At 36.3% G+C, this 24500-nt stretch overlaps 1 protein-coding gene across 1 annotated transcript in view; it reads right to left on the minus strand.

Annotated features, from left to right (window-relative positions):
- Window positions 1-24500, minus strand: part of NLN (neurolysin) — a 36854-nt gene that overhangs the window by 2450 nt on the left and 9904 nt on the right. The window contains exons 2-12 of the mRNA XM_083883464.1: window positions 22253-22509; window positions 19866-20014; window positions 16513-16620; window positions 14464-14566; window positions 13601-13761; window positions 12205-12340; window positions 9770-10136; window positions 8180-8381; window positions 4151-4337; window positions 3002-3130; window positions 2522-2658 (exon numbers count right to left, since the gene is read on the minus strand). Of these exons, the coding sequence (XP_083739590.1) occupies window positions 2522-2658; window positions 3002-3130; window positions 4151-4337; window positions 8180-8381; window positions 9770-10136; window positions 12205-12340; window positions 13601-13761; window positions 14464-14566; window positions 16513-16620; window positions 19866-20014; window positions 22253-22509 (1936 nt within the window). The remainder of the gene's footprint in view (window positions 1-2521; window positions 2659-3001; window positions 3131-4150; window positions 4338-8179; window positions 8382-9769; window positions 10137-12204; window positions 12341-13600; window positions 13762-14463; window positions 14567-16512; window positions 16621-19865; window positions 20015-22252; window positions 22510-24500) is intronic.

A 24500-nucleotide genomic window follows, 5' to 3' on the forward strand; every position in this document is an offset into this window, starting at 1 on the left:
ATCTTTGCCTAAAAGCCCCTTAGTTTCAAATTTACAATAATTTGGAGGGAAGGAGGTCATAGTCTCCATTCCAAGGGAGGTTCCTGCCTTCCTTGGTGGACACCTATCTTTCAAACCAAGACGTGACTGAACTGTAAAAACAAGCAAAGATGTTTTTAAGTGATGGGCTTCCATGATCTAATTGAAACAAGTATTTTTTAAATGGACTTGAGTCTTCTTTCCTGTTGTCCCTTCAGAGCCAGAACACTGCACAGTTCTAGGGAGACCACAGGTTAGTTCAGATAATGTGCAAGAACGGCGGAGTTTGGCTACCAATTAAGTTAGAGTTAATGGTTTGTGGAAGAATTTTAATACATTCAGTCTCTGAAATTAGACTGCATAATGGTTGCTTAAAGAGGAGGAGAGGTTTAATTCAAAAAGAAGAAGTAAGCCGAATTTCTATGTGGCCTAGTCATAATACCTTAATCATTTTCCTTTTCTGCTGTTCTGAAGACTAGTCTAAACCTAGATATAATGAAGTACAAGTAACTACAAAAAACACACTGGTATCTAGTATTTATTTATAAAAAATTGTTTGTCCCATCTTGTGGGATGCTATCAGATTTATTTGGGTTAAAAAAGAACTAATTTGAAAAGATAGCATTGAAGAGTGAAACAAAAAAATTTCCACAGCTATCCCTAAAGTTATATCAGCATCCACACAAAGTGTTTGTGTGCACATATGCCAGAGAACAAGTGACAGACATCAATAATCACTTTTCTGCCTCACTTCTTAGCCTGGATAACAGGCTTCACAATAAAAGAGGCACTAGCTGTCTTTCAGCTGTTCCACAAAAATATTCACTTTTAGCATAATTAATTTATTTTCAAAGCCTCCCATGCACTGACAAAGAAAACAAAAATTCTCACAAAAAATCAGAATAAAAGACATCCCTCAGGAGAAGTAAAGGTAACAGCCATTTTGCAAACTGTAGCTTAGGGTTTTGACTATGCAGTCACTCAAAACAGACTTTTGAGACTAGAGAGTAAAACTGATGGAACAAAAGTGTGATGGCACTGGAGGGATTGTGGGCATGTCAGAACAAAACGCTGACACAAAGCTCTGCAAGTTTGGCATCAGCACCTTTAAACATCTTTCCAAATGCTAGCAGTTATAAAAGCCAGCAAGTCTCACCCCTTCTGAAATATCACTTTTAAGATCCATTAAAAGTTATTTGTTCGTTTAACTTGACACTACTTTTCTACTACTCTTATTTATGAATGACAAGATTCTCAACAAGTAACAAGTATGCTTATTCTCATATGTTCCTGTCATGAATCCCTACACCTTCAAGGTCAATCTTAACCTCCAAACCCTATGTCACTTCTTCTCTCAAACTGTGAAATTGGCTGCTTTTCTTCATTAAAACCCTTTTTGGGTTTTGTTTGCCTAACCACTGCCTCAGCTTCACAGTCCTATCACATTTACTCTTTTGACTCCCCTCTTTGTCCAGATCAAAATCTAATCTTGTTTACTGTCTCCATCCTCTAAAGGGATGGGCAGTTCTAGAAGTTCTGGTTGCTGTGATAAGTATAGGAGGAAAAGAAGGCAAGTTCCAGGTGAGGAAAAGGACAGTCAAGCATTTTCTACTCTTTCCTTTATTTCTCTCTTGTATACTTTTATTGAAAGGGAGAATAGTGCTGGCAGCTGAATCAAGAACACAGTTAAGAGGATCAGGAAACCTAAAAGGTCTTTCCCCTTTTTTCTTTCTGAGACAGAATTCATCTATCTCATCTGCAGCACCTCAACTCAAGTCTAATACTATAATCTCTGAAAAACATTGCTAGAACTGGCAACTAACCACATCACTAATTATCCTTTTTTTCTGCTGGAGGCAGAAAAGGATGAAGAATTACTCTAGAACAAAACAAAACAAAACAACAACAACAAAAAACACACCACCACCCAAACAGCAAATCTAGAACCTCTTAATAGTTTGGACTTCAAAACGGACCTGGGATTTAAACTGAATATGAAACAATTTTCACATTATGCTGACAGAGAAAGCTCAAAATAAATTCAGTTTTCTAAACAGTAACCACATAAAAGGACCACATAGTTGAGGTACACAGAATGTAATGGATATGTCAAAGAAACAGAGCACCACTATCATACAAGTTTCACAACAGGTGAATAGGCATCTACTCTTGCAATGGAGGAATGTTTTTTCAGTCTAAAATTACTGAGGAAGGCATTAGACAAGGTAACACAATATTTCAAAAGTACTACAATAATAAATATATGGTGATGTAAAAATTGTATTAAAATCCAAGTGTTTTTGGAATTTTAAGATGGTTTTCTTAAAGTTACTTTTACACCTTTTTTGTTGTTGATCTGAACTCGATGGGTACAGAAATAGTACTTGTAGTAAGTAGTACTGCACAAGTACAGACATTATACTTAGAGATCATAATGCCAATAAATGTGGTTTCAGAGACAAAGTGCAACAGAAGAGTTTATCAAAAAGTATTCATCACTTACCTTTGGATTCATTATTCCTTCTTGCTTAAAGCAGCTATAAAAGATATCCATGGAGAACACTTGACTCCACAGGTATCCATAGTATTGACCATCATAACCACCTGCCAAATGTCCAAAAGTAGCAGGCATGTTTGTTCCTTGAAAAGTAGATTAACATCGAGTTATTGAAATCACATACAGTTATTTCCTTGATGCATACAGCACTTCAACAATAAATTAATAAGGAATTTATATCAACTACTATGAAACTTTTAGCATAAAGGGCCCGAGTATGCCTCAAATTATTGAACATAGTCTGCTGAAAACAAAGGAAGCTCCATTTCCCATTTAAGGCTACTTGTACATTCAACAGAGATGTGACAGAACATCCAAAGTGTGTCACAGATGTGACAGAACATCTGTTTTTGTATCCCAAGCATACAAAGGCACATTAAATCAAACCATTTGGGCATGCTGCATAAAAGCTTCATACTGACATACCTGGGGTGGCAGGAATTCCTAGGATCTCCATACAGTATTTAGCATATTCATCTGCTGGGTCAACAGACAGCTTTGTATGCAGTGCCTGGTCAACTTTGCTCAAAACAATCTGACGGAGGGTTAGAAGGCCTAATTGGGTAAAAACATTTAATTAACCAGCATAAAAATAGCTGGAGTTTCATTTGCACCTTTCCTTCAAAGATCTCAACATGCATACTAAATTATTAGAATTTTGGAGTTACATAATTTCCTTCTGAATTACTCCCCTGACAAAGAGTTGAGAAGCATAGTTTTAAAGGAATTATCATGCTAAGCTCCCTCTTCTTGAACATTACTTTCCTCATAAATCAAAACTAAAATAAAGCAGATATTTTAAAAGCAAACTTTAAGCTTTTTTTAAGAAGCTACAAGATATGAACCTTTAGTCAGACAAAATGCTTACACAGCCAGAGTCTGTGCAAGCCACAAGGACAAAGACTTCTTGTTCAGGATAGGAAAGCAGTATGAAATAAACAGAAGTTGCTTAATGACAAATTGGTACCATAAATGGGAAGCTCTGATTACAAGAATAAGGAGGTGGGAGTGATAGAATAATAATGACATGATGGGTAATGACGTGAGATTGCAATCTCAGTTTGGAGGTATGTGTCAGGTCTACAACAATGCTGTCCGGGATATGTTATGTCTGTTCAGTAAATTTGCAAATAACTTTCATATCTTTTAAGCCTTGCATGCAAATCAAATGTAGACTATACATGTAGGTATACTGTGTCTTGCACAGTGCCTGTTCTGGAGCACATACAAGATTAAAAAACCCACAAGAACCACACCAGACCATAATAGACTATCCTCCTCCACCCACCACATACACCAATTTTAAATGAGAAAAGCTTATAGGTAAAAACTTTACATGGAGAGAAAAGGTATTTTAGTCCTGTAGGTGGCCTTGAAAATAAAGAGCTGTTACTTTTCCTGCAAAGAGTTCCATCTGTCATCATAGCCTTTTTTAGTGGGGTACCCACAAATAAACCCAGAAAGACAGTGGTAAGTGTACACACAGAAGAAATTTAATAGGCTTGTTATGTCTGTCAGCTTTTTAAATTATGTACTTTTATACATATACTGTGGGGAGAAAAGGCAGAGAGATACCTGTATTAGCAAGCCTGGAGGCAGCAAGTTTCTCCAGGAGAGTGTCTCCAACATGGGTTGAATCTTTATAGTGTCTTGACATCTGTTGTAGTGGCTCTTTTTCCCACACCCAGTTCTCAAACATTTGTGAAGGTACCTCTACAAAGTCTGTTTCCACATTAGTTCCACTAAACCTTGCAAAATCAGTCTAGGAAAAAAAAAAAAAAGCCATTGAATTAAATTAAAATAGAAGCCAAGATTTTTGGCAGAATATAACATTTCAGATGTCAAAATTTCAGTTTAAGTCACAGGAAAAGGAATAATTTGAACAGACCAATAATAACAGCAATATTTTAAAATGAAATTTAAAGAAAGGAGGAAAAAATCATACATAAGACTATTATCAAGAAATAAAGTAGTACTCAGTAGCTATATACTGCATTATCTACTGGTTTGGAACAGTATTTCAGTTTTTTAGTATTACTGATTTTTACCTTTTAGGTTATGACAGCAATACAAATGTTCTCATGCTGTCTCATGACAGTGATATAATTTGCAAATTATTATAGGTTTTTGTTGTATTACCCCAAAGTAAAATAATGAACTTCAACTCTGCACTTTAAAAGGTTTATTGCATTGCAGTCTACCACACTGATTCACAGACTTTACTTAACCAACTTATTCTATTAAGCTTTGCCCTATTTGTTGTAATTTGTAATGTACGTGGTTAACATATAGCACGATTTTTTTAGCCAGTAATAGATAGACTGAATTAAATACATCCTAGCAACCTTATCTATGAAAAGTTTTCTAATCTGATACTTCAATAGAAGAATCTTGCTTCTGAAACACAAGCACATTAGATCTCTTTTTTTTTTACTTTTAGTCTCAGCAGTAACTTCATGTTTAAGAAGCTCCACCAATACCAATTTTGAAGAAAATTTTGTACAGTTAAGAATCTTCATTAAAACATACTCCAATTCCAAATATTTCTAAGAAGTCACCACTTAAAGACAGTTGTTCAAATACACAAAAAATTATTTGGTCCCATAGAATCATAGTACCATAAAGGCTGGAAAATACTTTTAAGATTATCAAGTACAACCATGAACCTGGCATCACCACTATGTTCACCATTAAGTTGTTAACTTATGTCTTCAAGTACCATATCCACACATTTTTTTAATGCTTCTAGGGATGTTGACTCCACTATTTCCCTGAATAGGGCATTTCAAAGATTTACAACTCTTTCAGAGAAAAAAAAATTACTAATATCCAATCTAAAGCTTCCCAAGTGCAACTCAAACCATTTCCTCCTGTCCTGTCATTGATTGCCTGGGAAAAGGAGCTGGCCCTCACCTGGCTACAACCTCTTTTCAGGCAGTTGTAAAAAGCAATAAAGTCATCCCAAACCTCCTTTTCTCCAGGCTACATACCCCAAGCTCCCTCAGCACCTCCTCACAGGACTGGTGCTCCAGACCCTCCCCCAGCTCCATTGCCCTTCTCTGGACACACTCCAGCACTTCAATGTCTCTCCTAACCTGAGAGCCCCAAACTGGACACAGCACTCGAGGTGTGGCCTCAGCAGTGCCCAGCACAGGGGGACAATCCCTGCCCTGCTCCTGCTGCCCACACCATTGCTGATCCAGGCCAGGATGCCATTGGCCTTCTTGGCCCCCTGGGCACACCCTGCCTCATGTTCAGTCACTGTCACCAGCACCCCCAGGTCCTTTCCAGCCACTCTGTCCCAGCCTGTGGCCCTGCCTGGGGCTGTTGTGACCCAAGAGCAGGACCCAGCCCTGGGCCTTGTTGAACCTCCCACCACTGGCCTCAGCCCATGATCCAGCCTGTCCAGATCCCTCTGCAGAGCCTTCCTTCCATCACTCCACCCTTGTCTTATAGTAAGTCTACCTCCTCTTGCCAGCCCATTTTTTTTTCCTCCTCATCAACATATTAACAAAACATTTTAAGTGCTGAAAGAAAAAAAATTCTCAGTTGTCCTCTCTAAGAGCTGTTGATATTCTTGCAGTCTATCCTCCACTGGGAAATAGATCCTTACAGGATTACAGGTTTTGAGCTTAGTTTCTTGCAGGGTTACAAAAACCCCATGTATAATACAGGACATAACCTTGAACTGATCTCTGCATCACATGCACATGTCTTCCTCTCATGTCTTCAGAAGAGCAACACAAAAGGAGTAAAACTTTTGTCTACTGTTGCAGGCTCCTCAAATCCAGAGGTCTAGGCTGGCCCTTCCTACTGTCTTTGCTGTATAGCAGCTCTGAAGAAAAGCTAGGAAGCACCAGCTTCAGGGAAGAAATGGTGACAGAAGTGGCTAGAGCAAAACACAAGTGACCTTCAGATATCTTCATTTACCTGTACTCAAGTGCACCACACTAACAAAAACCATCAAGACATTTGGTACAAGTGTTCTCCTTCAAGAGCTCTCCTTCCTGAACAACATGAACAAATTCCCTCCCTGCCCTGATCTCACCCTCCAACTGTACACTCACTTTTCCAGTATATTACATACAATGTCAGACCTTTACCAGCAGCTCACAAATCCAGTGAAACTGTCTCATCCTTGCATAGCATTTGACAGTCAAGTCTTAACATGCTTAAACAGATCATCACATGAAACAAAGCAGCGCTTTGTACACATGAATTCCAGAAGACAGGATGTTCTTACGTGGGACTAGCAAGTTTGCACACATGCAAATAACTATTTATGTACAATACAGGAGGAGTGAGCATGGCAGCTGGGCACACAGAAAACACCAGAGCAGTGTCAGAGACAACTGAAGAGCAGGTCCCTGATCTGTCTGCAATTCCAGAGTAAGGTCCTTGATCTGTCTGCAATTCCAGAGCAACTGAAGTACACATGCATCAGAATTGTTGGCTTTGGCTGCCCTGAAAGGGCTCCAAAACACCGCAGCACATCTTCACTGGCTGTCAAAATGTTGCAGCCAGTTTTGTACTGTTTTTATACAGTGCCAAATGTGTTACACTTATAAACACCTTCTATATTGCCTAGGTTTTATTCCTCAGTTTTTGATATTGGATGCACCAATGACAGGGTGAAGATGGTAAAATAATAATTGTATTTTTACCTTTAAGATGATTCAAAAATATCTAAGCAAGTCCACCTACTAATTAACTCTGGATTTAATATATGGATTTCTGCGATGACATTGTTTCTTTATTCTGAAGTCCCAGTCTCTAGGATCATGGCCAAGAATTAAAATCTAATGTTGGTAATTTTTTCTTGACTTTATTTTTTTGTATTTATACAGAAGATGAAGGAGTGGTGCACAAAATCTAAATTTGCAGATAACTGTGTGATTTTTTTTTGTGCATGTATACTGACACCATCTCTTTCTGAAACATAAAATTTCCATTAGGCTAATAAATTTATCATCTGGAAGTATCAATTTTACATGTAAGTAAAAATGAAAACAGAAATTTTACAACTTTATTGGTACCTTGAAGGAAAAGCTGAAACTACCTTCAGTTCTTTCTGGTCACTGCAATAAACCTAACCTGTCAGATAGGAAAAAATAAAATACTTTATGCAAGACCTGTTTTATGCTTGTTATGTCAAAAGTCATAGGTTTCAACAGTACTAAATGCCAAAATGCTGTAGGTCATCTAGCTTCAGAAATTATTTTCATTCCTAGGTATAGCAACCTCTTTTTGTTTCTCCTACCTGGTTTCTAGGAAACTAGAAGTAATAAAAAGCCATCTGAAAAAAGCCATGACTGAGCATCTTTTTCACTTTACCTGTACCTGTGATCAGTGAATAGACTCCTGCATGATGCAAATGCAAAAGTACATCTTCCTACAAAAATGTTTTTCATAAGAAGGTGCCTTTATCTTTTCAGTTTTAAATAAATATTACAACAAAAAACAACCTGACGCTTCAAAAAAATAACCAGAACTCTGCATATGTGCTTTGCTAAAAATGGAAACCACCAAAACAGGACTATACCTTGCTTTGAGACAGCGGAGAAAGAAATACAAGTCTTACACTGGAGTAGAAACATCACTAACCTGTGCACATATCTGATGCATTACGTGGCCAAATTCATGGAAGTAAGTCTTCACTTCGTCGTGCCGCAGCAGTGACGGCCGGTCCGACGTTGGCTGTGTGAAGTTGGTCACCAGAGCAGCCACAGACATCAGTCTGCTGCCATCAGAGAGAAGACAGCCGGGTTGTAGACCAAAGCAGGCTGCATGCCCATACTTCCCCTCTCTGTGTGAGAAAATATGTCAGACACTATCTCCAAACCACAAGCCTGCTCACCAGAATGGTGAAGCCTATTCCACAACAGGGACAATCAGTCAGCGCCTCTACACAAAGTTTTACACAAAAAATGTACATATTTTCATGACTTCTAAGACTCAATAAGTTAAGAGCACGAGGGGAAAAAAACCCCACCCTTCTACTCTCATACTAAAATCACAACATTTCAAGGTTACCAGCAGCATTTACAAGGATCTGTTTTTCATTGAAATGCTGAAAGTATATATACTTCAGATGCCAGGTGTGTTTTAAGCTGCTACTGCAACAGGAAGAACTGGGTTCAGTTCTCTTATGCAATTTTTTTTTTGTTATAGGAGAAAAAAGAATACATTACACTGCATTTTCACTGTGATGCAAGAATTTAAAGAAAAATTATTTCAAAAATTTTGCCATGATCTATTCAGTTAACTGCTCAGATTAAGTCAGAGGAGTCTTACTGACACATACCTTCAGCAATTCACACAATATACATAAAGGTGGAAGCAGGTGAACAGGTGAAGAGATAGGTAGGTAAAAAAAACTATTTATGTACTATTTATTTATGTACTATTTAGGTACTACTGTGTATATATTGAGTAACCTAATTTTCTTAGGCCAGAAAACCTTAAATCAACTCACATTAAGAAAGAATTTCAGCAAAGTTATAAAATGCTAAATACTAATTTAAAAAACCCTACACCAAAGCAAACAAAAAACCAATGATAAATAGCCAAAAATTACTAGCTCAAAATAAATCCTGTCACACCAGTCTAGTCTCCTAATCTTTGACAAAACACAGATGATACTGTAAATAGCTACAAAGACAGCTGGAGAGCTACAGAGATCAACATGGAAGTAAATTTGAATGTGTGCTCAATAGGAACCTATTCTTGATATTGATTTATTTGATTTAGAGGTCTGGACAACAGGGTAAGAAAAAAGTGTAAAGAGGAACTGGGAGAAACTAGGAGCTCTTGGCAGACAGAAATATAATTGATCTGAGCAGGCTGCAGTAACATTTCAACAGAAATGAAAATTAAAACCCTGTAGTAAACTAGGAAGGAGAAAAGTTCATAGATGCAAAAAATTATTGACAACTTACTAGAGAGCAGTAGTACCAAAAATACGAATGAAGTAGTAATGCTTCATAAAATGAATATAAACAAGAAATGTGGAAGTACTTTAAAAAAAAATTAAAAATCTGAATACAGTCCAGATGACAACTTAATGAACACAGTATTAATCTTTTCAGTGGAACACATATTTACTTCCAAATGCATTTAATTTTAACTAAACAAGCAGCAACCCATTAAGACAAATTCCATTTTAAACATGTAAGCAAAACACTAAGTCATTACCTGGGGTAAAGATCCAAATAGAACTGCCCCAGCATTTCTCCTGATGATTTATCCTTTACTGTATAAAGAGTAACACTGTCGTGCCAAACAGGAGCACTTTCTATCTGCTCAAATTCAAGTCCCAGCAGCTTCTGGTAAATATTCAGTAAGCCTTCTGTAACAGCCTCAATTGGGAAATATTCCTTGAGTTTTTCTTGGTCTATGGAGTACTTCAGCTCTTCAGTTTTGCTCATATAATAATGAAGATCCCATGCATTGATTCTTCCATCATAATCAAAGTTTCTTTCTTTACATTCCTCCTTCTTCAGATCTAGAATGAATTGTCTTTCTTCCTCAACCAAAGGCTTTAGCTTTTTACTCAAATCATCTGAAAGAAAAATTGCCTTGGAGTCAACTTCCATGCTCTTTATCTATTTCTATAAAATACACTCAACACTTCAAGCACATACTCCAGAAGTGGGTGTTTTCCATTCATTCACCAAGAGCAAGCAACATCTGTTTTCTTGACCTAAAAAGTCTTAATTGCAGGCATGCTATAAATGAGCAGTATTCTATATAGGCCTAAGAGTGGTGTGAAGGGTTTTCGTAAATTTAGATTTTTTCCAAGACATCATAAATTAAAAGTAACACTAGATATTTATGCTTGAATCCTTCAATTTTACCTCATGTAATCTCAGTATTCCTCATACATTTCTTCAGCAACAGAGAAAGACTACAACTACTGTTAGTCACTGAAAGGAACTGCAACACAAAATTCCTAGCTAAAGTTCTATAAAAAAACCCATGAAACCCAAGAATTCTTGCCAGGATGGCTGGTTTCTACACCAGCAAAGCTTCTGGATATGAAAGTCTATGATTCAAAAATTTCCAAATATACTTTCCTAGGACAAGAAGGCATCATAGCACTACAAAGCAGACATATTGAATGTAAAATATTTAAGCTTACTGACACATCCATACAGTACATTCTGCAGTTTATCAGAAACTTTTTTCTCCATTAAGAATTCACATTAATGTTCATTGTTGATACCTAGAGTGTAAAATTTAGGAATTGCCACTCCTGTTTCTAGGAAGGCTGTAATGCACTAACTAAATGCATTTACATGATTGAAATACTGTTTGCAGCTTGTACTGTGCAAAATTCATAATATGTCATAGGAGAGAATGCTTTTCTTCCTAGATGTAAGATCAGCTTATGAACATTTGATTTAAAACATGAATAGATAGGAACAAAGTAGAACAAAACACACTGTCATGCTTGTAGCTGAAGATATATCAAAAGAACTAAACAAAAAGTGACAATTAATTTGATGTATATTCTCCCCCTGTGAGAATTACCACAAAACACGATATTTATGAATAGAAAAGTATCTGATCTCATACTGTAAAAAACAGCTACTAACTTATGCGTGTCAGCTTCAAAATAAATGAAAAAACACAGTATTACAGTAATATAACAGAAAAAAATAGTCTACAATACTTCAAGTACCCTTAAAAGCCCTAACATGTAATAATAAATCAAAAGCAAGTATTCATTAAATGACAAGTATACTGAAAATTGATATTGCCAAATATGGATCTGATCTCATGAAGGAGCATTTCAGGAGAAATGCAACAGAATTATGGGTTTAGAAAGAAGAGCATTTGAACCTCTTCACTGAAGCATAAACACAAAACCCCCACTTCCAGCAAACATACCTTATTTTTGTACAAATTTATTGGGGGGGGGTGTTATTTGTATGATACATCAATATACACTGCTAAGTGGTGTTAGGACATAGTAATAAAGGAACACATACTATTCAATGGAGTCAGAAAGCAGTGGTCATCCAAGAGTCCACTAACATCAACAGGATGATTCTAAATTGATTCACAAACTGCTGTGTTTAAAATTTTCAAGATACCTCTGTTTTCAGATCAAATTCCATTACAGGGCTTTTGAATTCCAGATTTAATCCATCACTCTAGATATAATTTTTAAATGCAGCTCATGGAATTTGCATCATCTCATACAGTAAACTTTTGTTATACTTAATGCAGCTGTATCAGAAAGACGCCAAGGTTAGGGATGCATAAAAATTGGGAACAAAAAGCTGGAATTTTGATGCAGCCTCTTGAACTGATAAAATTGCTCAAGCTGCACATGTTACTTTGGTTCTAAATTGGGGTAACTGCATTTTGGGGCAGAGAATGGCTTATCCACTTGCTTATACTGATTGTCACAAAGCAGTTATTCTCAGAATTTGCCTTGTGATTCTGATTTGGACCAACTTCTTTTGCACAGCTATGATGTAAAAAATACATATGCCAGAACAGAGGCAGCAGAGTTCCTTTTCTGGCTAAACCTCATAGACACTGTGACCCAGTTACACATTTAAATTGGTTACATGTTACTACATTAAATATACAAGTATTGCTTATAAATGTGAACAAACCTAAGAAGGTTGTTACGTTATCTGTGCTCTTTGCAGTGTTTACCTCCAGGACAAAGTTTGCATGTGTATTATAACCAAGAAGCTCTGCTACTTTTGCCCTTAGTGGGAGCAACTGCTGCAGAATTTTTGTGTTCTCCTAAAAAAGAAAGCAGGTGAATTTGTAAAGTGAAACTAGAAAACACAGGTTAACAAAACAATTATCTCAATAATATCTGTAATCCTACAAAATAGAATATATTTCAAATGAAACACTTTCAGATTAAAATATAAAATAACCTAATTTTAGCTAGATTCTTGGAATATTTTTTCTCAGTGTTTGCAGGTAGCTGGTTTTCTAGTTGACCTCATTCATTATGCTCCTCATTATAACAACTTACCTTTTTTTAATTAATCAAGATATACACCATTTTCTTTTAGGTTGTGAAGAGTTTATTTTCTTTATCAATCACTTACATGTGAAAGACAGTAAGGAAATTGCTGCCAGCAGGCTTAATTGCTTGTTAGTGATGAAGACAGACTGCTAATCTATTGTGCCAACATTCAAAGCTGGTTTGCAAATTTTCCTCTCTTGCCACTCTAACAATAGCAGTCAGAGAAAGATCTGAAACAGAAGACCCCAGACCTTGACCTAAATGAATCCTCAAGAATCTGAAAATGTAACTGTGTAAACCTCTAGTTCTGGAAATGTGAGATTTATCAGGGAAAAAAAAACCACCCAAACACTATAATTGAAGATTGTCACACGGTTTTATCATGAAGTCTCTATGTGTGTTTACTTGCAAAGTGTTCAGCTCTTGGTGCCATTTTATCTTATCTTGTACTCATCCCATTTCCAAGCATTTCAAGCACAAAAGCTTAACTCTGCTATTATTCTCTGCTGCATGTTTGGTACAATTCTCTGAATGACATATGCTCTACCTTTCAATGCTTTTTTTTTATTTTGTACCTGTCTAGTTGTGCATGTAAGCAATCTGTTAACTTCGCATTTAATCATCTGTATTTATAATTAAAACCTGTTCTTAAATAACCCCTCTCTATTCCAAAGAATCCCAAAGGACTACAGAAGCCACAATCACACATACTTTTCTGTCAGGAAGGTGTCAGTAAGCATCTGTAGAACACTGTAGGGAATTTTCGCAGATCAAAATCCCACTTCTATTAACAGAACCACTTAAACATTAAGATACGTACAAATACACACACAGAGGCAGACTGTCAACTTCTAAGGTCTCAGGGCATCAGAATAAATTGGAGCAAGGCACTGTTAAAGATTGTACTGATAAGCTTTGGTTTCAAAATACTCTACAGTGTGCAAAACTCACACATAGCATTTGAATGTCTAGCTCCATTTTTCAGCTCTGTCATTGCACTGTAGAACAGCCAGTACACAACACACCTCTTTGCATCTTGAGTTAAAGGCAGATTCCATTTTTCTCCTGGTTTCTGAAATGCAGCACTTCTTCATAACAGGAAAATAGAGGGGATACTTTAAGGTAATTTTGTATTTGTCTTTCTCAGTCTTCTCTAAACTGTTGATAAAGTCATCAGGAAGGCCATCTACAGAATACAATTTAATAAACAGTGTTTATTGAAATTATCTACTCCCCCTTGTTTTTGTGAGACTGTTGCATTTGTTTTGCTGCAATCTACTTTGACATCAGAAATCTCCACAAAAGTATACCCCTTCTTTACAACTATTTGCTAAAACTTTTTCAAATTACACCAAGCAAAACAAAATTTGGAAACACCTGAGAGCAAAAGAGAAATACATGTAAGGCCACCAGATAAAAACTGAATAACATAAAAAAAATCTCTGTTATTAGAGCACATTTTATGTGATACCCTTCAGAAAATGAATCCCCAAATTCTCTGTCACACGAAATATCTAGCTTGGTTTAAATTACTGAATTAGTTAAACTTTATTGCAGGACTAAAAAAGCTTTTCCAATAATTACACAGGGGATTGCTTGATGATAACTGAGAAAAAGAACAGAGTAAAGTTATGCTAAAGGAAGTATGACCAACATTACAACTTCATGCAAGGCAAAAACCTCAGGAAGCACAAATGTATGAAGACATCATGAACACCTGTGAAAGATAATTCTGAATTTATTATGGAGAAGGGCTAAAAAGGAAACAGAAAAGACTGGGAAAGAGTCAGAATTTTACTTGATCTAACCATCACACATGGGGCAAAAACCAGTTACTCCAATAAAACTGGAAGATTGGAAAAACAGAAGCAGCAAGCATCCTACTCACCAAGTTCTTCCTTAGAAAATACAAGAAATGTATTTTCCTCATTCAGGTTTTTGTTAAAGTCTATACACAGCTCATTCATTTTTTTCTTCATTGTCTTTATTTCCTGTATTGGGTATAAACTGAACTTAGTGGAGAAACAAAAATCAAAGTTGGCATTTTTTATCCTGCACAGGAATAACATTTCCTTTTTTTCGGATAGGCTCTACTAACCAACAGTAAATACCAGGACTGAGCAAATAACACACTGCAGGTAGCATCATACTTCACACCCTGTCAGTCTTCCTTTTATGTTTCTTTTGGTCCTGAGCAGTATTGTGGCCAAGGGCTATCACTCCAGCATGTTAAACTCAGCTTAGGGAGGACTAAAGAGATTAAACACATTCACTAAATAGTTTCATGCGCTAACATTCAATTATTTTCTTTTATTTGAACAGCTAAATTACAATTTTAAGTGTAAAAATATCCACTGAAATCAGTGAGTGAAAGGAGTAAAAAAGCATGCAACCTACTCAAAAACACTGTTTGGGAATGGTACATGTATGGTATAACAAAAAGAAGAGGTTAATCTCTTCTTTCCATCTCTCTCAACACAAAGCCATTCCAAAACCTATTTTAAAACCCTGATGAAATTTCTAAAACATTTTCTAATATATCTCACAGCAAGTTTCTACATGTTGTTGCCAAGTTCAAATAAACATAGTAGTTACCAGTAAGAGAATGCACACAAAAAAACCCCTAAATATAATTCAACTATTGTTCTCTTAGGAATTTCAAAATAGCTTTAGAAGCATCAGCTATACAAAAATACACATCAAACTGTTCTCACTAGCAGAAGGATGTGGATGAAGATTGATTATTTTCCACAAAGGGTTAAGTATATTCGACAGTCAGAAATAATGGTCATAATATAGTCAGAAGTATCACTCAGAATTTGAAGATAATTATGTTGGCATCTGTAGAATCCCACAAGATAAAGGCCAGTGTGTTTGTCTCAAACACCAATAAAAGGGTGACTGTGGCACCAGCCAAGGATTGTAGGTAACAACAGCCAAGGACTGTTGGCAATAACAATCTGTTGGCTTATCTGTAGAATCAGATAAGCCCCCAGTCCATGCCCAGGCAGCGCCCCCAGGACTCTGGACCCCTAGGCAGCTGGATTTATGCTGGAGGCAGGAATGGTAATCTCTCTTTCTCCCTTTCTTCTTTCTCTCTTCCCCTCTTTAACTAATTTATCTCTCTGTCTTTTCCCTTTCACTCTATCCCTTTTATCCAAAACCCATTCCCATGTGCTAATGCTAGGTCAGGGACTAACATAGCAATTTCCACACCAAGTATGTAGGTGTGCTAATTAAAGTTTGTAAGCTTTTGCAGACACTCTGATTTTGTTGTTCCTCTCAACCACGAGCATCTCTATCAATCTTGGATGCTCCTTCCCATTAAGGGTGGGATGCCACAGCATCTCAGGTGCTGACAATTTTACTTCCTGATTCTCTGAAGTGACAATTGCTTTCTAAGTCAGTTCTCACTTAATGAAAAAAAAAAAAAATCTCAGAGCAGGTTGTTTTCTCCTCTAGCCTATTTTGATTTTTTTTTTCAGGTGAAATGCTAAAATCTTGGACACATTTTATAACATCAATTAACTGAAACTAGCGTAGCTGTGCATTTGCAACATTTATACATACTTCTAAATAGAAATGCAGGCTCACATTTTTTGAGAGGTCTCTTCCCTAGGAATCTAATTTAGACATTCTCTAGAATTGTAATAGATACTAAAACTTTTTCAGCTGGGCTTCTTTTAGTCTCAAGGCTATGAGGTGATGCAGACCACCTCTGTCTACTGTTGTCTACATGGTTGTCTTTCAGATCAGTTTAAAAACCCCCAAGTGGTTGAAGTTTAAAGGATGGATCTGGAAGTAAGAGCAGTTAAGACTAGAGCAGTAATTCAACAGGTCCAAATAAAGCTCAAATATATGCTTAGTACATCTAACCAACCACAAATTCATCAACAGTTTGTAACCTTAGCTTTATAAACAAATAGTCCATATTTACTTTTTGCACTTCTTTAGGAAGATGGAGTCCGTTTCTTCTCCCCACTTGAACAGATTTCTCCAGATATCGCTTTGTTTCAGGCTTTAAATTTTCAAGATCACAGGTTTGCTGAAATGACAGTATAGAAAATTTGAATTTTTAACACATTGTAAGAACCACACCAAGCATTAGAAGGGTTTGAACAGAGTTGTTTAGAACATGGCCATATTAAAAAAGGGAACATCCTGGATTTTAATGTGAAGAACTTCCCCAAAACAGTTATCTTACACAATAGTATTCTTATATTCATGCAGAATGTTTTTAAAATAATATTCTTTTACCAAGTGTCTCAGCACATTTACATGCTTTTTTTTACATTACATTTACGTAACAAGCCCTTTCAGTTTACAGTACACTTAAGTTTACAGTACACTTCAGTTTACAGTGCACTTAATCTTCATCTGTAGAGAGCTTTCTTTTACACAGTTGAAGAAAATAAGATAACACTGTACCCTAAAAGTCAGAGGGACTAAAAAAAACCCAAAAAACCCAACCCAAAAGATTAGAAGTGTCACTTAAGAATATCAGATGGCATACAATTTGAGTATATTTGTCTTCTCCAGAACCAAGCTATCAGTGATAAAAATAAAACAATATCACAGAAAATCTGAGTTGGAAGGGATGCACAAGAGCCATCATCTTGAATATACTACATATATGAAATATTGGAACTTTTTAGAACTTTTAGAATTGTTGTGGTTGATTATTTCATATGCAATTTCATACTTGTTTTTGCTGCTTTATCCCAGGAAGAAACCTTCAGACAGAGTAAGAAACAAAATTTACTTAGCATTCCATGAACAAAACCTGAAGCATCTCTTTACATCAGGCTGTTTCCTGAGGGCATGTGGGTGGAGAAGACTGGCAACATTCTTAAGCATGCCTCTACTCGTCAGCATGTGCATGTTAGGAGTAACAAAATTTAAAATGATAGTTTCACTACCAAATTCACCTCTATCCCAAGTTTCAAACCTCAAAATACAAGTTTTTCAAAGAATTAGATGCGGAGCATATTGAACAATATCATTTTATGCAGAAATTTTCCTCCCTAATGTGTGGGGAAAAGAAAGTGACATTATTTTAAGTCACTTCTAATATTTTCATAATTTTATTTAAATTTTCCCATTAAATTAAATGGGAAAACCTCAATAATTTTCCTCCATCAACAGCTCTTCAATTGAGCATAATTTAGAAAGAGTACTATTATTAAGCTGGAAAAGTTTAGTCCACATTAAGGGGGGCTAAAACATTTTGCATGTCACTGAGGTCAAGCAGATTTGCTCCTCTCTTAGTATGCTGTGTTTATCTATAACATGGAAATCTGGGCCCTCTCATTCTCCTCACCCCATTTTCATCTGGCCCCATGAAGGATCATGAAAATTAATTAATCTACCCGAATTATTTCACTGGGATTTCCCCAGTGAGGCCATAAAAAACCTGATTGTTTACTGCTTCTTTGAACTGGCAAAATAGTTTCAGCTCAAATCTGAATTCTGTTTGTGGAACTTCTTTTTTCATGTGTTTCTGGAGCCTGACTTTTTAACTGAGTTTCTAACAGAGGAGGCGTTAAAAAATTAGCAAAAAATTAACAAGAACTTTATGATTTGGAAATAGCAATATTTGACCAGTCTGGCACTACTGGAAATTCCATGTTTGTTTCAGAGGAAAACTCTACTTTCACAGTAATTAGAAGTGGATATATACTCAAAAGTTGCATCTCTGGCAAACATACACTAAAACATGCTTGCATGTTTTAGTGTATGCAGTTAAGAAAAATTTCTAAAAAACTTAAATGGTGGCTTAAGCAAAAATTCTTACTGTTATAAAGATCAAAGATTACTGCAAGGGAAAATGAAATAGGAAAACACCAAATGAAAAAAAAAAAAAAAAGAAAGTAATAGCAATGAATAGCAGCAATCAGTTTTCCCTACCTACTGTCAGATAGTCCTGTAAATTAAGAATAGACAGATACAGATTAAAGAATAGACAGATATGTTAGATTAGTTCTCATTATATCTGTATTCTATAGTGGAGGGTGGGGAAAATCACAGTTGATAATACATACAAATGAAGCCATTTAATTACTAGCAACAGAGGAGGGGAAGAAGGAAAAAAAAATCAACATAAAGTACAGTGGGGAAAAAAAATCAACACAAGGCACTATCTGCCAACACACAACTCAAAACACACTCATACTCAGAACATACTCAAAATGGGGTTACTATCTACTTCCAAAAAATGTAACAAGAATACCCAGCTAGAGGAGAACACTTGAAAATTTCCCTGGAAAACACAGCAAAAGAAGACAAAGGCACTTTAGTATGGTTCTGCAAGCATTATTCTGATTCCCAGTCAAGCCTGCAAAAAACACAAATGGTGACTCCAAGAAATAGGGCTCCAATATCTTATGAGCATTACAAGAAGATTAAAAATAAGTGGGACTGAGAGAAAAATTTACATATAAAACATAGAAAAACATGTATTTTTTCATAATCACATTAAAGGCCTTCCTTGCATTATCCTTATATTGCACTTTTAAGAAAATTATTACTAAACATCACCAGATATATTGGAACAAAACCAAATATTCTTTCTGTTTGAGCTACAAAATAAACAGTACAAATGAAGAATATGAGACACCTATAGCTACTCAATTAAAAGAGAAGCTAAACAAACACAAAAGGGATAGAAACTAGTTCAACAGTAAATGCATCTTTTAAAGTAGTTTTATTTTGAGGCTGAAGAAACTGATGAAGAAGAGGATACAATGTAGATGTCGATAATTAGCTGATAAAAAAGAGGTAATTTAAGAGGTTACATTTATATGTTCTCATTAACCTTCATAACTTAAAACAACTTTTAAATTTGAAATTCTCAACTTTTTCAATAAAGCAGAATTTTGGACACAAATTCAAAAGCAGTATAAACCAATGTAAGTACACTGCTATATTGCCTCTTTTCTTCCTTCCCTCTTGGAACAAGCTCAGCCAGTAGAAAACAAAACAAAACAAAAAATCCTAATAGGTTTCCCTCTTTTAGTTTAGATTCCTTGCATAAGTTCTTTGGAAGACTAGACAAAAACCAAAGCTATTGCAATGGTGAGAAAAGGATATACAGATCTGGATATGAGAGGCAAAGAGTAGGAACAGCATGATACACTGTTTTGTGTTGTATAGCAGTGTCCCACTGGAAAGATTTGAGTGGCACAGACACAGAAGAAACACAAAGTCATCTTGAAAAGCATTGTGCATACCAATTAATTTTAGATAAATTTAGATACGTGTCACAACTTATGCAGACATACTGTTATTTACCTGTAAATAAACAATCTTCTGAAACACATCTTCTCTCATGCTCATCTCCACATCAAAATTTGACAGTTTCTTGTCAGCTTCTGTACTTGCTAAACGTATTTCTCTGTCAGGGGAGACGTGCTGGGGAAAATCCAACATGCTTCTTTCCACTGTTTAAATAAGAGGCAATGAACACAGAATGATAGACATGCTTTAAGGATAAGGAACTTTCCCCCCTCTGACATTTATAAAAGACTTACGAAAAAAGTATCCAAAGCAACTTGACACATACAGCAAATAAAGTGATTACATGTAATATAAAACTGAACAGGTGAAAGGACAAAACCACACACCATTGTAACAAATAAACATTTTACAGAAGATTTCTAAACCCCAAGCCTAGTTATCATCTTCTACAAAATCAGCTGAATGGTATATAAATACATTAGAAATGCTTCATCCTCCAAAAGCCATGTAAGTGAAGACTGACTTTTTGTAGCTGGCACAGATGCTTCCATTTCAGCATTTAAAGTCAGAAGCTCTGAATCCTTCAAACATGCCCATCTGTCCTGAAGTTATTTTTACATTGTTATGAGCACCGTGTCAAATCCCCATGTACTGTACTCTTCTGTGTTTAAAGAGAAACAGCATGGCAAACAGGGAATTTATACATTGTCCATGTATTCTGAGCTTCTACAGATTGGAAACTGAGCAATATTACTTTTTTAGAATATACTTTCTAGATTAAGTAAATCCTTGCTGTTATAGGAATGTTACATCTTATAATGACATTGAATAGGCATCCTAAAATAGAAATGAATTTGCTTCAAATTATAATGTCTCTACCATTTACCTTTCCAAAAGTAGATTTCAGACTAACAATGTATTAGGCTGATTTTAAACTTTGTAATTTTATGTGATGTGCAGTCATTTTACCGTGCTCTGAGACAGATCCAGAAATGCAGCTATGGGCATGTGATTCTTCTTGAACTCCACTGGAAACTTGCCCCTTCACCTCCTGCCCTTATGCCAAGATGTTTCAAAATTATAAAGAGAGTTTTGGCAGCTTCCAAGGGAAATTTAAGGTCTATTGTCATTTCTGTCTTTTCAAATAATAAGTTGCAGCTACCAGGGTAGGTTTTTTATGTGAAAGGGACACACAGGCCTTAAATTCCAAGAATTCTTATGGAAGTCTTGCTGTGGTAATACATCCCTCTCATATGCCATGGGCTGTTTCACAGCAGGTCATGATAATTTCACATACTAAAAGCTTATGTGTGACCCACTACTGCAATAGTATGTAGTGAAAAAAAGTACATCTTAGTCAAGTCTTTATGGCTATGCTGAAAATCTGATGGCCACTGTTTTCTGAGTCAAACACAAATTATCCTTCTGTAAATCTTTCTGGCGAAAATACTTACAATAATTATACCAAATCAGTATATTGGTACAGCTAAAATGGAATCTGGCAGCAGGCTTTTCAAATGAAGATTTCAGTCTTTTTGAGTATGCCAGAATCAATTCCAGCCAATTCACTGGATGTGCAATTTTAAGTAATGTGCAATCCAGCCTAACGTTACATTTGAGATCCCAGCTGCGCTTTTTTGCTAGTCCAAGATTTTGCTCCAAGCCAAGGTGGCTGTTTCTAGCACCTCTGTGGGTAGATTTTAGAGTATTTAAAAGAATTTGACATCTATTTCACTCCCTGTTTTATCAGTAATACAGCCACCATCTGAAAGGTTTTCCTCAACAAAGGTATCCAATATGCAGTTTGTATTTTACCCATCGCCTCTAAAAATTATTACCAAATTAACGGAATGACCTGTGTTTGACCATTAAACTGCACCCACATATTGGTATGGCTTGATAATTCATTCAGAACAATCTAGATGTGACCTCATGACCAACATTTCCCTGGATTTCCCTGGCCTCACAGGCCCACAATTTAAATATGAGCAAGTAAAAAAAGTCTACTTTCAAGAGCACAATGAGAAATTCCTCATCATCACATTTTCTCCACTAGCAGTTTATCAACGTTTCCATTACTCCACTCAGTTGCTTGTGTCAGATTCTGCAGTGCCTGAAAAAACCCTGCTCTACCACGTGTGATGCACCACACACACCACAGAGGCTGCAGCCTGCACTGCTGCAGTGTCCCCTGGCAGCTGCACGTGGTTGGAAGTGTAACTGTGTGGAGCTCCACATGAAAAACCAAAACAGGTGACTAATGCAGTTCTCTGGGAGATTCTGCAAGATTGTTAGGGGCAGACGACTCTTGAGAGGCTTCTACACATTCTACACAAGAACAGCAGGGATTAAAGTTGGAAGCAACAGCTATTTTTTCTCCACGTTTCCTTATGTGCAGGTGGAATGCCTTATGCAAAGAAATACAGAAAAGAGATGCTGACCTGCATATTCCACTTCTATATCTGCCAAAGCCCTTACAGTATTTTCGTGTGTTACTTCCTCTGTTTCCAGCTTCCCAACACTGTCATACACGTGCTTTGTCTTCCTGATGAGCTCTTCTGTTCTTGTTCTGATTTCCTCTGGTGACAGGTCCCATCTCAAAAGGTTTCGTCCTGGGGCTATGTATGAAGAAGCCTTGAGCTGGCTTGTAATTTCTGCTCCTAATGTCATCCTCAACACAAGCCGTGGCCCAACGGACCTGAAAGTATAAAAATTATCTTTGCACAGCAAGATTCCTGTTCAAGAGACAGTTTATAGGAAATATTAAAAAAACACCATCAGAACATTTTTAGGGGGAGGAACAAAGTCCTTTTTAGAGCTGTTATCTTTATCAATTAGGTCTAACTTTTAAATAAATCTGTCTTCCCTTTTCCATTTACAGTATGACTAAGTGCAAACTGGGACAAAAACTTTGGTATTGACAAACCCATACAGATTAAATTATGACCCAACTTTGAAGGAAAATAGCACTGCAGTTACTGGAACTCTACTGAAATAGACAGACTAATGTTTTTGAAGTAAGGAATAAAACCCACATAGTGATTTGATGACAAAGAACAAGAACTGAAAAGTTGTACAAAATAAGACATAAAAAATACCATTTGATTATATTAATTATAGTAAATAACTTTATATTTATGCAGGATGTCTGCCATATAACCAGCATGGGAGGAAACCTTCCGGTTGTTACTCACTTGTAAATTCATTCCTTTAATTGTTGGATTTTAAACAGTTTCACTCTTTTACCAGAAGAGTAAAACTGTCCTTTCTAAATTCCTGTACTATGATTTATGTATTAATGATCTATCAACCATAGTTCTAATCTAGTATTTCAGCTTCTTTAAAATTAGGCTTGCATTCAAGTAGTCAAACTTCCTGCAGTGTTTACTTATCCCAGGAGGATCCCTGGCTGTCAGAGACTATCTATCTTCCTACTTCAGCCACATAATTAAAAAAAAATAAATCTCATGTTATTATGATAATAATGACAACTTAAAATTTTCAACCATAAGTAAAGAAATACAGAGAGATTTTGCTAATAAAGGGATGTTAACTTAACATTGTTTTACATTAATTAACTTTTTCTCCTAACACTAGCCACTGTACCTGTATTGATTTTATTGTAAAACTCGTCTGGTATGTGCATTAGTGCACAGAGAGGTTTTGGCATACAATGCAGGGAGCATGCATAAAACACAGCCAGTTTCAGCCTGAAGGAATAACAAACCAGAAGAGTGAAATGTCAACAAACTGAGAATGGCTGCATGCATGGCTTCTGTTTGAAGGAAGGCAAAACTTTTTGACAGAATAATATATAAATTCTATAATAGAATTTCTCTAGAAATAGCCCAAGCAAAATTATATTATGCAAGACAAAAACAAAAGGCAACATTTCTACCTATGCTTTATGTTGAAACTCTATTTTCCTTGTTACTACAGTTTCTTCAAATCTTCCCATTCCAATGTAGGCAAGTTGTTTACTTTTTCCTTTATTGGCATACAGAAATATCAATATCCAGAATGTTGACAATTTCACTTTGAAAATGAAATGTGAATAAAGAACGTTTGTTCTACCTCTGATACCAACTGTGTTCTGGCACTAAGGCTTTAGTAACTTCTCCACTGGACTACTGAAACTCTGAATTTCGAATAGAAGTTTAGCATTAATGAAGCTGCTGTCAGAAAGCAAAAGCTTAAGTAATAACAATTCTTGGAATGCGTTAGTTTCCCATCCCCAATATCTACTGAACTCTACCCTGAATCTGTTAATCCACTAAAGAACAGTACTTCATTAAGTCATGAACAGATTCTCAGTGGACTGCTCTGTGTCTAGTTTTTCACACACAGGTCTGGTAAAACCTGTTGGCAGATAAAGGGGAAGCTCCTCAGAAATAGGTTCATGGCTCTGAACTCTACCTCACACCACCCACACCCAAGAACATCAGAAAGACAACACAATGTTTCAAACTGAAGTCAAAATAAAAGTAAAGTGGAGTCAAAGGGAAAAAACAGCCTGAGCAACATGAAAGTATGCTAAAGTGAAGGATACTAAGTAGATATTCTTTCTAAAGAGAACCCAGGGCTTTAGGTCACTCAGTAGCTTCACCTAGAAATGTAGACAATACAGTCCTGCCACTGACAATCAATTGCATATCATCCGAAACCAACACTAAAAACAGTCAGAGCAGC

Source organism: Zosterops lateralis (assembly GCF_965231275.1).
Source record: "Zosterops lateralis genome assembly, chromosome: Z".
Lineage (NCBI taxonomy): Eukaryota > Metazoa > Chordata > Aves > Passeriformes > Zosteropidae > Zosterops > Zosterops lateralis.